Raw genomic sequence first — 16,131 nt, 5'->3', positions numbered from 1 at the left:
TTTGACCTGGAGAATTCCATGGGCTATATAGTCCATGGGATCACAAACAGTCAGACACAACTGAGTGACTTTCACTTTCCCTTTCCCCACCATACATGTATTTGAGGTTCCTCAATTTGTTTATATGTTATTTTGTCTTAATTTTTTTCATCTGCACCAAGGTCTTCCGCTGTGAGTATGAATTTGACCATTTCTCCTTGAAACTCTACCTTTTTATGTTGTGTACATTTTGAGGTTGTGTTCATCTTTTACTTTATAGATATGAAGGTGGAGGAGGAAGAGGCTGGGGTAGGGAAGCTGGACCCCACTAACTACAGGAGGCGATGTCAGGATCAGGAAGGTAAGCAAGGTCATAGTGAGAAATTGATGCAAATTCTCAGAGGGTCTAGACTTTCCTTGGATAGCTTTATAACAGCCCTTTCAGTTGGGGGAAACTTCAGAGCTTGTCCCTTTCCCCTGACCCACCCGCAGTGTCTACCCTAGATCTGGTGGGACTAGCTTTAACCATATCTTAAAGGGACCACGTGGTCAGACTGGAGACCGGTAACTTGGATTTTGCTAGGATTATGGCATAGCTTCCCCAATATAAAATCAAACTCAATTTTACAAGCTCTACAAATCATACTAAATGCCAAATATAAACATTTTATAGATTTTAAAAATAGCAGCTCAGGTAAAACCAGTAAAAGAGGGTATTGAGTGGTGATATTTTTGTTGCTCCAGAATTTCTTACCCAGAGACTCTAAGTATCCTACATTCTACAGAAAAGCAGCCACAGAGTTTATAAAGAGGCACTACCCCAACCTTTTTGGAAGGAGGCAGCAATCTTCCTATCCAGCTTGATGCTCCCTGAGCTGAGGAACGTGTAACACCACTCTGGGGCTGCTGATGGAGAAGAATGTGGTGAGAAGCTGGCACTCTCCTGAGCCAAACTACAAAATGCTCACAGGGAGAGAACAGGTCGTACGAGCAAAGAAAGAAGCTTTGGAGTGGGTTAGTGATTCCCTACAGTTCACCAGCTGAACAGCCACACTCTGATGGTTATAGTAGAAAAAAATAAGACAAGTTAGATCCAGAGCAAAAGCAAAATATGTCTCGGACAGCCATCTCCCCTGATTTTTTTAAAAAAGGGTGCTCTTTGCACAGTTTTCATAATCATGTTCCCATTCACCATTCTATTCTGCCTTCTCAAAAACCATGCCTAGTTAGTAGAGAAAGAATTTTTATTCCTGCAGTATCGGTGAGAACACTGAGTCTCAGTGCGCATGGTCATACAGCAAGGGAAGAACAAGCCAGGGAGCACCCAGGGCAGCTAACGCTGGGTAAAGGCCTTTCTGATACATCTGCTGCTTCCCATCTCCATTCCTGGCCTTAGGGCGGAGAAAACAATCTCATCATTGAAAGAATCAAGAATGCTAAACCTTTAGAGTAGAACTGCCTGCCTGCCTACCAAGTCACTTCAGTTGTGTCCGACTCTGTGCCACCCTTTGGACTATAGCCCACCAGTATCCTCTCTCCATGGGATACTCCAGGCAAGAATACTGGAGTGGGTTGCCATTTCCTTCTCTAGGGGATCTTTCCAACCCAGGGATCAAACCTGTGTCTCTTTGTCTCCTGCACTGGCAGGTGGGTTCTTTATCATCAGCGCCACCTAGAGTAGAACCGCTTACCTCTAAATATTGGTGTCCGTGGCTTACCTCAAATTCTAGGTTTGCTCAGGCTTAGGGTGGGGGACAGAAGGAAGGAAAAGCATCAGTCATTCTGATACTGGTTCACTAGCAAGTGAGGCTGCACTTCATAAAAATGTCTACCTCACATTTCTCATTAACCCCATTAACCCAAGGAAGACTGAGGATCCAGAAGAGCAAGCAAGGATGTGGTGGGGTGAGCTGGAATTCTAAAGAGATCTGGACACTAACATCCAGGTAACTTTACTCTCCAGTGCCTAGGACTGCACCAGCCAGAGCAGGCACACACAAATCTGCTTAGCAGAGTGGACACCCAACATGTCTCTAAAAGGTTTAGACATGCTTCTTCAAGGTCAGCTTCATGTGCTTTCACTGTGACATGTGCAGTCCGTGATGCCCAAGCATCTGGTATGTCAGTTTCAGGAAATTGAATCAAGAGGTAGCCTCTTCTCCAGAAAAAAGCTACAAACAGCAACAACAGAAAAAAAACAAAGTTAATGTAGAGCTTGATGTAAGAACACAAAGTCTAATTTCTCAGTCTGCCACAGTCTTTCAAATTTTAGTTGTTGGGTTTCCCTGGTGGCTCAGAGTGTAAGGCGTCTGCCTGCAATGCGGGAGACCCGGGTTCGATGCCTGGGTTGGGAAGATCCCCTGGAGAAGGAAATGACAACCCACTCCAGCACGCTTGCCTGGAGAATCCTGTGGACGGAGGAGCCTGGAAGGCTACAGTGCATGGGGTCACAAAGAGTTGGACACAACTGAGTGACTTCACTTTCTTTCCTCCTTCCTTTCTTTCTTGGGCCTCAAAAACAGTCATAATGATCAGCTGCTGATCAATAGTCAGTTGCTGATCAGCCCTAGGGAAAATTTTTATCACAAATTAATCAATGTGATATGCCACATTAATGAAATGAAGAATAAAAATTATATGGTCATCTCAATAGATGCAGGAAAAGCATTTGACAAAATGTAACATCCATTCATGATTTTAAAAAAATCACTCAACAAAGTGGGTATAGAGGGAATGTATCTCAATATAATAAAGGCCATGTATGACAAGCCCATAGCTAACACCATAGGAAAGGAAAGGAAATTGAAGCCACTCAGTCATGTCCAGCTCTTTGCAACCCCATGGACTGTAGCATACCAGGCTCCTCCATCCATGGGATTTTCAAGGCAAGGGTACTGGAGCGGGTTGCCATTTCCTTCTCCAGAGGATATCCCTCACCCAGGGATTAAAACCAGGTCTCCCACATTTCAGGCAGACGCTTTACCGTCTGAGCCACCAGGGAAGCAAAGCTGAAACTTTTCCTGTAGGATCAAGAATAAGACAAAGATGCTCACTCTTGCCACTTTTATTCAAAATAGTACTGGAAGTCCTAGCCAGAGCAATTAGACAAGCGAGAAAAGATAAGAAGAAGAAATTTTAAAATTTGAAAGGGAGAAGTAAAACTGTCTCTATTTGTAGATGGCATGATATTATAAATAGAAAACCCTCCCAAATTCTACCAAACTGTTAGAACTAAAAAAAATTAAGATTTCAGCATACAAAATCAATATACAAAAAATCAGTTACATTTCTCTATACTAATAATGAATTGTCAGAAAGAGAAATTAAGAAAATAGTTCCATTTACAATTGTGTCAAAACCTAGAAATGAATTTAACCAAAGAGATTAAAGATTTGTACACTGAAAACTATAAAACAATGATGGAAGACATTTAAGACAGCACAAATACATGGGAAGATATTCCATGCTCATGGGTTGGAAGAATGAATATTGCTAAAATGTCCATATTACCCAAAGCAATCTACAGATTCAGTGGAATCCCAATCAAAATTTCAGTGACACTTTTCCCCACAGATACATTTTTTAAAAATCCACAAATTCATATGAAACTATAAAGGACCTTGAATAACCAACACAATCTTGAGCAAGAAGAACAAAGCTTGAAGATCACACTTCCTAATTTCAAACTATATTACAAAGCTTTAGTATTCAACATGATATTGGCATAAAACCAGACATATGGATCAATAAAGATCAATAGAGAGCCTGGAAATAAGCCCACATGTATAGTCAATTAATTTACAACAAAGGAGACAAAATGTATGATGGGGAAAGATAGTCTCTTCAATAAATGATGTTGGGAAAACTAAACAGCTACACGTAAAAGAATGGAACAGGACCCCTATCTTAAAACATACAGGAAGTCAACTCAAAATGACTTGAAGACTTGAATGTAAAACATGATACCATAAAATTCTTATAAGAAAACATAAGGGGTGAACTCCTTGATGTCAGTTTCAGTGATGATTTTTTAAATTTGATATTAAAAGCAAAAGCAGCAGGATAAAAGATGAGTTAAACTACATCTAGCTAAAAAGCTTCTACATAGCAAAGGAAACTGTCAATAAAACAAAAAGTCAACCTATGGAACAGGAGAAAATATTTGCAAATCCTATATCTGATAAAGGGTTAAGTCTAATATATATAAAGATCTTATAAAACTCAATTACAAAAAAAAAAAAAAAGACTACACCATTTTTTAAAAATGGGAAGAAGGACTTCCCAGGTGGTCCAGTGGTTAAGAGACTGCCTTGCAATGCAGGGGATACTGGTTTGGTCCCTGGTCCGGGAAGATCCCACATGCCGTGGAGCAGCTAAGCCACAACTATTGAGCCTGTACTACACAACAAGAGAAACCAGTGCAACGAGAAGCCCGCACACTGCAAAGAAGAGTAGCCCCTGCTCACTGCAAATAGAGAAAGCCTGTGTGCAGCAATGAAGACCCAGTGCAGCCAAAAATAACTAACTAAATAAATACTTTTTTTAAATGGGAAGAAGAATTGAATAGAATTCATTCCAAAGAAAACATACAAATGGTCAACAGGTACATGAAAACGTGCTCAACATCATTAATCATCAGGGAAATGCAAACTAAAACCACAAAGAGATATCACCTCCCAACTGTTAGGATGGCTATCATCTAAGACAAGGGATAACAAATGCTGGCAAGGATATGGAGAAAAGGAAACCATTTTGCATCATTGGTAGGAATGCAAATTGGTGCAGACACTGTGGAGAACAGTATGGAGATTCCTCAAAAAATTAGTAACAGAAATACTGTATGATCCAGCAATTCTACTTCTGGATATATAGTCAAAGGAAATGAAGTCATTATCTTGAAAATGTATCTGTACCCTCATGTTCATTGGAGCATTATTTATAATAGTCAGTTCAGTTCAGTCACTCAGTTGTGTCCGACTCTGCGACCCCATGAATCGCAGCACGCCAGGCCTCCCTATACATCACCAACTCCCGGAGTTCACTCAGACTCACATCCATTGAGTCAGTGATGCCATCCAGCCATCTCATCCTCTGTCATCCCCTTCTCCTCCTGCCCCCAATCCCTCCCAGCATCAGAGTCTTTTCCAATGAGTCAACTCTTCGCATGAGGTGGCCAAAGTACTGGAGCTTCAGCTTTAGCATCATTCCTTCCAAAGAAATCCCAGGGTTGATCTCCCTCAGAATGGACTGCTGGATCTCCTTGCAGTCCAAGGGACTCTCAAGAGTCTTCTCCAACACCACAGTTCAAAAGCATCAATTCTTCAGAACTCAGCCTTCTTCACAGTCCAACTCACATCCATACATGACCACAGGAAAAACCATAGCCTTGACTAGATGGACCTTAGTTGGCAAAGTAATGTCTCTGCTTTGAATATACTATATAGGTTGCTCATAACTTTTCTTCCAAGGAGTAAGCGTCTTTTAATTTCATGGCTGCAATCACCATCTGCAGTGATTTTGGAGCCCCCCAAAATAAAGTCTGACACTGTTTCCACTGTTTCCCCGTCTATTTCCCATGAAGTGATGGGACTGAATGCCATGATCTTCGTTTTCTGAATGTTGAGCTTTAAGTCAACTTTTTCACTCTCCTCTTTCACTTTCACCAAGAGGCTTTTTAGTTCCTCTTCACTTTCTGCCATAAGATTGGTGTCATCTGCATATCTGAGGTTATTGATATTTCTCCCGGAAATCTTGATTCTAGCTTGTGTTTCTTCCAGACCAGCATTTCTCATGATGTACTCTGCATATAAGTTGAATAAGTGGGGTGACAATATACAGCCTTGACGTACTCCTTTTCCTATTTGGAACCAGTCTGTTGTTCCATGTCCAATTCTAACTGTTGTTTCCTGACCTGCATACAGGTTTCTCAATAAGCAGGTCAGGTGGTCTGGTATTCCCATCTCTTTCAGAATTTTCCACACTTTATTGTGATCCACACAGTCAAAGGCTTTGGCATAGTTAATAAAGCAGAAATAGATGTTTTTCTGGAACTCTCTTGCTTTTTTGATGATCCAGCAGATGTTGGCAATTTGATCTCTGGTTCCTCTGCCTTTTCTAAAACCAGCTTGAACATCAGGAAGTTCACGGTTTACATATTGCTGAAGCCTGGCTTGGAGAATTTTGAGCATTACTTTACTAGCATGTGAGATGAGTGCAATTGTGTGGTAGTCTGAGCATTCTTTGGCCTTGCCTTTCTTTGGAATTGGAATGAAAACTGTCCTTTTCCAGTCCTGTGGCCACTGCTGAGTTTTCCAAATTTGCTGGCATATTGAGTGCAGCACTTTCACAGCATCATCTTTCATGATTTGAAACAGCTCAACTGGAATTCCATCACCTCCACTAGCTTTGTTGGTAGTGATGCTTTCTAAGGCCCACTTGACTTCACATTCCAGGATGTCTGGCTCTAGATGAGTGATCACACCGTCATGATTATCTGGGTCGTGAAGATCTTTTTTGTACAGTTCTTCTGTGTATTCTTGCCATCTCTTCTTAATATCTTCTGCTTCTGTTAGATCTATACCATTTCTGTCTTTTATCGAGCCCATCTTTGCATGAAATGTTCCCTTGGTATCTCTAATTTTCTTGAAGAGATCTCTAGTCTTTCCCATTCTGTTGTTTTCCTCTATTTCTTTGCATTGATCACTGAAGAAGGCGTTCTTATCTCTTCTTGCTAGTCTTTGGAACTCTGCATTCAGATGCCTATATCTTTCGTTTTCTCCTTTGCTTTTCGCCTCTCTTCTTTTCACAGCTATTTGTAAGGCCTCCCCAGACAGCCATTTTGCTTTTTTGCATTTCCTTTCCATGGGGATGGTCTTGATCCCTGTGTCCTGTACAATGTCAGGAACCTCATTCATCAGGCACTCTATCTATCAGATCTAGACCCTTAAATCTATTTCTCACTTCCACTGTAAGGGATTTGACTGAGGTCATACTTGAATGGTCTGGCGGTTTTCCCTACTTTCTTCAATTTGAGTCTTAATTTGGTAAGAAGGAGTTCATGATCTGAGCCACAGTCAGCTCCCAGTCTTGTTTTTTTTTTTGACAGTATAGAGCTTCTCCATCTTTGGCTGCAAAGAATATAATCAATCTGATTTCAGTGTTGACCATCAGGTGATGTCCATTTGTAGAGTCTTCTCTTGTGTTGTTGGAAGAGGGTGTTTGCTATGACCAGTGCATTTTCTTGGCAAAACTCTATTAGTCTTTGCCCTGCTTCATTCTGCATTCCAAGGCCAGATTTGCCTGTTACTCCAGGTGTTTCTTGACTTCCTACTTTTGCATTCTAGTCCCCTATAATGAAAAGGACATCTTTTTTGGGTGTTAGTTATAAAAGGTCTTGTAAGTCTTCATAGAACCGTTCAACTTCAGCTTCTTCAGCGATACTGGTTGGGGCATAGACTTGGATAACTGTGATATTGAATGGTTTGCCTTGGAGACAAACAGAGATCATTCTGTCGTTTTTGAGATTGCATCCAAGTACTGCATTTCGGACTCTTTTGTTGACCATGATGGCTACTCCATTTCTTCTACGGGATTCCTGCCCACAGTAGTAGATATAATGGTCATCTGAGTTAAGTTCACCCATTCCAGTCCATTTTAGTTCGCTGATTCCTAGAATGTTGACATTCACTCTTGCCATCTCTTGTTTGACCACTTCCAATTTGCCTTGATTCATGGACCTGACATTCCAGGTTCCTATGCAATATTGCTCTTTACAGCATCGGACCTTGCTTCTATCACCAGTCACATCCACAACTAGGTATTGTTTTTGCTTTGGCTCCATCCCTTCATTCTTTCTGGAGTTATTTCTCCACTGATGTCCAGTAGCATATTGGGCACCTACTGACCTGGGGAGTTCCTCTTTCAGTATCCTATCATTTTTCCCTTTCATACTGTTCATGGGGTTCTCAAGGCAAGAATACTGAAGTGGCTTGCCATTCCCTTCTCCAGCGCACCACATTCTGTCAGACCTCTCCACCATGACCCATCCATCTTGGGTTGCCCCGTGGGCATGGCTTGGTTTCATTGAGTTAGACAAGGCTGTGGTCCTAGTGTGATTAGATTGACTAGTTTTCTGTGATTATGGTTTCAGTGTGTCTGCCTTCTGATGCCCTCTTGCTACACCTACCATCTTACTTGGGTTTCTCTTACCTTGGACGTGGGGTATCTCTTCATGGCTGCTCCAGCAAAGCACAGCCACTGCTCCTTACCTTGGAGGAAGGGTATCTCTTTACCCCCGCCTTTCCTGACCTTCAATGTGGGATAGCTCCTCTAGGCCCTCCTGCGCCCGGGCAGCCACCGCTCCTAGGTTGCTCCTCCGGGTCGCCGCCCCTGGCCTCGGGCACAGGGTGGCTCCTCCTGGCCACCGCCCCTGGCCTCAGGCACGAGGTGGCTTCTCCCAAATAGCTTGTGTCCATCAGCAACTGAATGTTTAAAGAAAATGTGATATACACATGAATATTATTCAGCTATTAAGAAAGGAAGAAATGTTGTCATTTGCAACATGAATGGACCTGGAAAGTATGCTATGTGAAATAAGTCAGAGAGACAAATACTCGATGATTTCACTTACATATGGAATCTAAAAATCCAAAGACATAGAGACAGAGAACAGGTTGGGGGTTACCAGAGGCCGGGGGTGGAAGGTGGGGAATTGGGTGAAGGCGATCAAAAGGCACAAATTTTAGTTATAAGATACCTGAATGTAATGCACAGTATGGTGGCTATAGTTAATAATGCCATATTATATGCTTGAAAGTTGCTAAGAGGCTACATTTTGAAAGTTTTCATCACAAGAAAAAACTTCATATCTTTGTGTGGTGATGGATGTTGACTGAACTTATTGTTGTGGTTGTCATTTTGCAGATATACATGTATCAAATCATTATATTATATGCCTTAAATTAATATAATATTATATGTCAACCATATCCAAATTTAAAAATAATAATAGGGAAAATTGTGGAGGTGGCACTATGGTTGAACTTAAGTACATGGAGCTTAATGTACTATCTGCTCAATTATTCTGTAAATCTAAAATTGTACTAAATGAAAGTGAAAGTGAAGTCGCTCAGTCACGTCCCACTCTTTGCGACCCCATGGACTGTAGCCTACCAGGCTCCTCCATCCATGGGATTCTCCAGGTAAGAATACTGGAGTGGATTGACATTTCCTTCTCCAGGGGATCTTCCCGACCCAGGGATCGAACCTGGGTCTCCCGCATTGAAGGCAGATGCTTTACACTCTGAGCCACCAGGGAACCCAACAACTAAAATTTTAAAATTGCACTAAAAAGCTATTAATAATTTTAAAAATTGTTGACCAACTCAAGATAATATAGATGAGAAACCAATAGTAGAAGGTCTTTCTGGACTGCTGAGGGGATTCCAGCTGCCTCTTTGAGCACAGATTTAGTGGTGGCTTCTTAGAGGAATTCTGAATTAGGGTCCTTGCTAGCTCTTGAAAATTCTAGCTTACAAAATCATTTTTGAGAAATCCTTAATAACTCGCTTCTCTGATAAGTAGTAGTTCACATGGTCCTTGGTTGTTAGTAAAAATGGCCTTGATGGAAATGCATATGATTTTCCTATTAACAATCAAAGCTGAGACTTGGCATTTAGGACTAAATATGTTACCTTCTAAAGGCCTCTCTCCTGGCCCATGTGTCATAAATCATATGTAGTTATTGCTGCTCTGGCCTAGCAAGAATGGGGAGATGGGAGTTCTGTTCATTCTGAAAGAATTCTAACTATAGTCCCAAAGGTCCCCCTTCCAGCAACTGCTGAGTTGGTTCAGAATTGGAATTCTGTCAAGCCCAGTGGCCCCGTCCAGGAATCCCATGTCTTCTGATCTTTTCCGGTGGCCTCAGCTCTCTGTAACTGGAGGATATTAAGAAGAAATGCCAGCTTTCAGTCACTTTGCCTACCCTCTCTTTTATTCTGTGCCCACAGACTGCCGTTCCATTCACATCGGGCTTTCCGTTCCCAGTTACCCTCACAGGAAAAGAGACCAGAAGGGACATCTTCCAGGCCTGCAAAAGGCCTGCTGGGGCTTGCGGCCAGACAAGCCTCAGCAGGGGCTGGCCAGTGCGGGCAGCGGTGTGGACCGTGTCAGCAAGACGCGTGAGTTTGGGGAACATTCTGGGAGCCGTCTGCTGGGGGGTCCAGACAGCGCAGGGCAGGGGAGGGGGGGGTCTCTCAGGAGAATGTGAGGAATGCCCCTTGTGGCTCAGGCCTCTTAGGCCCCTCTGCTCTGCTGCCACAGGAGACCAACCCTTGCTCAGAGAATCCCTTCAGGCAGGTTGAGCCCCTGTCATCTCTGGTAACTTTGAGACCTCTGCTCTGCCACATTCCACCTTGATTTCATGGTTTAATTCTCAGAATTATTTCCTGTTTCTAAATTCCTAAGGGCAAATTTCCAGCCGCCCTAAGAACCAATAACAAAAGTGACTGGTGTGAGGTGTTGTGCTCAGTAAATCGAATTCTTTGTTGCATTACCTCCACCCTCTCTCTTCACCTGAGCTTGAAGGAATGGTCTGGAATTGTCTGGGTGCTCTGCATCACAGTTTCCAGAGTCCTGAAGGCTTTTTCCCAGGTCAGCAGAGCCCCTGAAGCATGCCTCTGCTGCTGCAGGAGTCAGTTCTGGGCTTGTTAAAAAGCAGTCTTTTGTTCTTTCCTGTGGAAAGAAAAATATCAGTCTTGAGAGGAGTGAAAAGACCAGAGCACAGCTGCTGTGACATTTTATCCCTTAGCGTCTTCCCTATTTCTAGGGATATGATTTCACCTGCAGCACATCCCAAATCTGTGAAATAAATAGCATCTAATTGGTTTCTACTATACATTTCCATGGTCTTGAACAAAGCAAAATGAGCTATCTTACCATCTGAACCTTCAAAGGAATGTCAGGCAGTAGCAGCCTCTTAACATTCCTGTAGCAGACTGTGACATACACACTGGCAAAGACCATCTGAGTCACCCCCATCCCAGCACTACCCTGAACAACTGCGGTTATTGGCACCAAGTCTACCAAGGCCTATGACTTCTCCTGTGCCTATGTGGGAGAGGGATTAATGGGGAGTCCTTTGGCAGTGTCTAGTGTAAGAAATGAGCTCTGATACACACGTACACACAAACATGCATACATAGGTATGTGCACACATACCTATTTGGGGGTTGGCATGTCCGAGACCCAAAGGAGGGCAAGCCTGATAGGGAGGCCTGCTCCCCAGGTTGGGTCTGGATGCCTCCCACTCACTCTCTGGAGCGTTCCCCTGTCACCCCACCACATTCAGGGATGCAGTCACCCTTTACAAGTGGAGTCTGCTGGGTCCTTCCTCAGTCAGGAAAGAGGAAAGTGGGTTAGAGCTGGTACTCTCTGCAAATGATATTTATTGATGTGACGCAGTACTTCACAGAAGTGGTCATGAATGGTGGATTTTGTGTTGTTTGGGTGGTTTCTGGTTGAGTTAAGGGGACACTGGTTTTAACTGGAAACCAAAGGGGAGAGAAAGGAGAATCCTTTGGTGCATTTGCACACTCAGTCCATCCCTTTACAGCCTGCCGTCCTCACGCGTGGCACGTGGCATGGCTGTGGAACAGGGGAGACAGTGGGAAGGCGCAGGAAGACAGGGAATTTCAGGCCACGTCTTTCAAGCTTGGGTAAAGTAAGAACTTCTTTTAAAGGGAAAATAACTTATTGTAGACTCATGAAAGTGCATTTGTATATTTGTAGAGCCCCAAGGGACCATAAAATCCCAGTTTGAGAAATAATGTATTAATTCATTAAGGCTTTTTTCCATAACCTATCTTATAATTGTGAATTATAAGTTTTATCCTTATAGCTAATAAAATAAATCTTTTAAAGATTATCTTCAAAATGGAAACATGAACTTTAACAATTCTAATAGAACCCACCTACCTCTAAGAATACTTTCCAGGCCCCAGTTACAGACATTCTTGATTTGAGGGAGCCACAAAGCCTGCAAGCCAAGTCAGCAATCACAGTGAGTTTTCACCCATGGCAGCTGAACTTGTTCCAGCCGTTCTGTTAGGGGTGGTAGAGGTCCACCCCTCTGTCCTTCACTTGTTCCAAATCAGAGGGGGCATTGTGTGTGTGATGCAAATATAAACCCTACTCTATGGGATCCCCGGGTCAGTGACAGTGACCTGGGGAAAGGAAAACAAACCAGTGCCCAAATCATTGCACAGCTTCATCTAGGTGACCGCCTGAATCTGCCACTTTGCTTTGCTGCAGGGCAACTGACCAGATATGTTTTTCCTCTCTGAGTGCCTTGTCTATTCTGTGAATCCATTCGGACAGCCCAGGCAGGCATTTCAGCTGGCCACAAAGTCCAAGAGGACCTAGCTTTACAGAAGAGAGGAATTGTGCAGAATGGGGTCAGGGGGTGGGCCAGGCACGGTGGCTAGACATAGCTAGGCCTGAGAGTAAAGCAGGCTGTGTAGTTGAAGGATTGTCAGGTGACTCCTTCAGTTCCTGCCTCACAAACAACAACAGGAATCCAGCAAGATGATGTGTGTGAAAGAGATGTATACCATGAAATGGCATTTCATTACAATTTTGTTTACTAAATGTGTCACATTAATAAAAAGGAGATATTATTATCCTCATCTTCAGACTGGGAAATCAAGTTTCAAAGAGATGTAGTGTGGCACAGCAGGAATCAGTGAGGCTAAAAGTTGAAAACATCAGTAGACTCCAAAACCCTTGTGTGTCTCTTCCACTACACTTCTGCCCTTTGTAAGTCATCACCAGTCAGTCATGGCCAGTTGGACATTGGCTAAGAATTATATTTTTTCAAGCAGCCAAACTACCTTATGATGAAAGGAATAGGTAGATAGTACACACCCCAGAATAGAATATGCCATAGCATAGGGTTATTTGTCCCACCTCCACCCCTTCCTCCAATATGAATATCATTTTGGCCACTCCTTCCTCCAGTTTTGACTCTAGCAGAACATATACAGGGAGTAGAACCATCAAGCTGTGTTGAGAATCAGTAAAAGCCATGCTTCCTTCCCTTGAAAGAATGCATTCTCTGGCTCTGAGAGCCTCTGGAGAAGCTATTAGGAGAAAGGGGGTGAAGAGCAGCTATAGAAATATGACTGCTCTTTGGCTTTTCTTGGCTGGTGCTAAGAACTGGAGCCAAGATCTAAGAGAAAGGAGACGGGCCAAGCCCAGCCTGGTGTGTAGGCTCTGGTGTGTGAAGGCCTCAGTGCCTTCATCTGTAGAGTGGAAGATTGTTGTAGGGTGACAAACTGTTGCAGTTTGCCGGGGATAGAGGGCTTGAACTGTCAGTGCTAAAGGCGGTCAGTTCAAAGAAAATCAGGATGTTGGTCACGCGGAGCTGTGAGCTCCTAGATGGAATAAAAACAGACACAAAGTCCTTCACACGGCGCATGGTACATTACAGGCACTTGACATACGTTACTTCAATTGATTTGTGTTAACCCAATTTCAAAGCAAGGAGCCCAGATCTTTTTCCCTTTATAAGTAGACCTCTAGTTTGGCTGTTCTCACTGGTACTGAGAAGCTAATGAGATCCTTCCGGCGGGAGGGGTGTGAAAAAGTATTAACGTTTTCTGCTACTTGCCAAGCTCTGAACAACTCTAGAGTCACTGAAAGATCAAAACCACCAAGACGAGCAGTAGGGGAGAAAGCGGCTATTTTCTCACCAGGTGTTTGAGCCTCATGTGACTTCAAGACTTTTGGACCAAAAATAGATTTCATATGGTCTTTCCCATTTCTGATAAGGAAGGTGTGAGGGTTGGGACAGAGAACAAATTTATCTCTAAAGCATCTCCTCCACTAAGGGACTCCTGAGACAGGCTTTGTTTCCAACATAGGAACAAAGACAATTGGATTGCTTTTATTTCCTGGAATTATCAACATATACAACATTCAAACAAACACAAACCCCTATTGGAAGAGAATCCTGAGTTAGTGAACTTTACACCTTAAGGGGAAATTAAGGTTGAAAGTTCAGGTTTGCAAGGGAACCCATTAAAGTTCTGATAAATACAAAGTGATTAGGGCTTTCCTGGTGGCTCAGTGGTAAAGAATCCGCCTGCCAATGTGGGTGACACGGGTTCGATCCCTGATCCGGGAAGATTCGCACGCATGGAGCAACTAAACCCCTGTGCCACAACTATTAAGCCTGTGCTCCAGAGCCCGAGAGCTACAACTACTGTGCTCACATGCCACAGTTTCCGAAGCCCAAGCGCCCTGGAGCCTGTGCTCCACAACCGGAGAAGCCATCGCAATGAGGAACCCGCACATTGTAGCTAGAGAGTCTCCCCTGCTCACTGCAACTAGAGAACGCCTGTGCAGCAAAAAAAAAAAAAAAAAAAAAATTATATATATAAAGTTATTATAACACATATGGTACTTGGATTTACCTTATTCCTTGAGAGTTAGTGTCCTCGCCTCTGCCTAAACTTCTGTGAATTTCCAGAGGCGTCCAGCCCCAGTAGCACTCCTGCTACAAGACCTGTGTGCTGGGCTCACAGTCTCACTGTGTCTCACTTCTTGTACCTGTTATCTGTTCTCACCTCCAGGCAAGCTACAGCTCAGGGATGGTGTTCAGTCCTCATTTGGTCTCCCCCAAATTGGTCACCTACCACATATAAGTGAGGAGCAGACTTTCTTGAGGTTCCGAACCATGGAGCCTTTTCACCTTGCAGAGATACACAGTTTTTAAAGAGAGATACTAAATATTTGGGCTTCCCTTGTGGCTCAGCTGGTAAAGAATCTGCCTGCAATGTGGAAAACCTAGGTTCGATCCCTGGGTTGGAAAGATCCCCTGGAGAAGGGAAAGGCTACCCACTCCAGTACTCTGGCCTGGAGGATTCCCTGGACTGTATAGTCCATGGGGTCACAAAGAGTTGGACACAACTGTGTGACCTTCACTTCACTCACTAGATATTCCCTTTCTTAAAAATCCCCTTGTCACTTGAAATTTCCTACTGGCTACTTTTCTCTACCTTATTTTTAGCAACTCCCACCTCACCCTCACTGCGCCTCACCAGTCCCATCACATCTGATTCTCTTCAGCCACCTCCAGCCCAGCTTCTCCCCTCCCTCTCAGTACACTCATTCCCTTCACTCACTTTTTGGTCACATCAGTTTCCCTCAGCCCCGCCTTAGCTCACCACCCATTTTTGCACAGCTAAAGACACACAGAGTTGGATACAACTGAGTGATTGAGCACACACACACACAAAGTATTAACTAAACACAAAATCTGTCTCGTCTAAGTTTAGACCTTTAGCTAGACTTAACATTCTTTTATAACTCTTAAACTTGCCATTTTTGAGAAGGAATACAGAAGAAAATCTCCATGCCCTAGAATTTCGTATGAGGGAGACTCATGATACGGAATTTAGAAAGATGGTAATGATGACCTTGTATGCGAGACAGCAAAAGAGACACAGGTGTGTAGAGCAGACTTTTGGACTCTGTGGGAGAGGGAGAGGGTGGGATGATTTGGGAGAATGGCATTGAAACATGTATACTATCATGTAAGAGACGAATCGCCAGTCTATGTTTGATGCAGGATACAGGATGCTTGGGGCTGGTGCACGGGGATGATCCAGAGAGACGATATGGGGTGGGAGGTGGGAGGTGGGAGGGGGGGTTCATGTTTGGGAACTCATGTACACCCATGTGGATTCATGTCAATGTATGGCAAAACCAGTACAGTACTGTAAAGTAAAATAAAGTAAAAATAAAAAATTTTTTTTAAAAAAGTAATTTGATCACAAGTATCAGAACCTCCTGGAGAAGGAAATGCAACGCACTCCAGTTCTTGCCTGGGAAATCCCATGGACAAAGGAGCCTGGCAGGTTACAGTCTATGGGGTCTTGAAAGAGTCAGACACGACTCAGCGACTAAACAACAATCAGAAACCTACTTGAGCTGTCTTGAGCAGGCAGGGAGTGAGGGAGAGTAAAAGTTTACACTACATGAATAAAGGAGTTTCTCACAGTCCCCAAAGAACAACCAACCAGGCTCAGCAGGAGGATGAATACCCTCTCAGTCCCCTCTTTGGGACTCATGGCCTTCCCCCTGCTTCTTCCA

At 43.4% G+C, this 16,131-nt stretch overlaps 1 protein-coding gene across 1 annotated transcript in view; it reads left to right on the top strand.

The window, feature by feature from the left end:
* The first annotated feature begins 261 nt into the window (after positions 1-261).
* Positions 262-16,131, top strand: part of SLC4A5 (solute carrier family 4 member 5) — a 98,733-nt gene continuing 82,863 nt past the window's right edge. The window contains exons 1-2 of the mRNA XM_069583719.1: positions 262-340; positions 9,987-10,157. Coding sequence (XP_069439820.1) covers positions 262-340; positions 9,987-10,157 — 250 coding nt within the window. The remainder of the gene's footprint in view (positions 341-9,986; positions 10,158-16,131) is intronic.

This window comes from Ovis canadensis, chromosome 3, assembly GCF_042477335.2.
Source record: "Ovis canadensis isolate MfBH-ARS-UI-01 breed Bighorn chromosome 3, ARS-UI_OviCan_v2, whole genome shotgun sequence".
Lineage (NCBI taxonomy): Eukaryota > Metazoa > Chordata > Mammalia > Artiodactyla > Bovidae > Ovis > Ovis canadensis.
The sequence above is the reverse complement of the archived record's forward strand: the minus strand, read 5'-3'. Positions and strand labels throughout refer to the sequence as shown.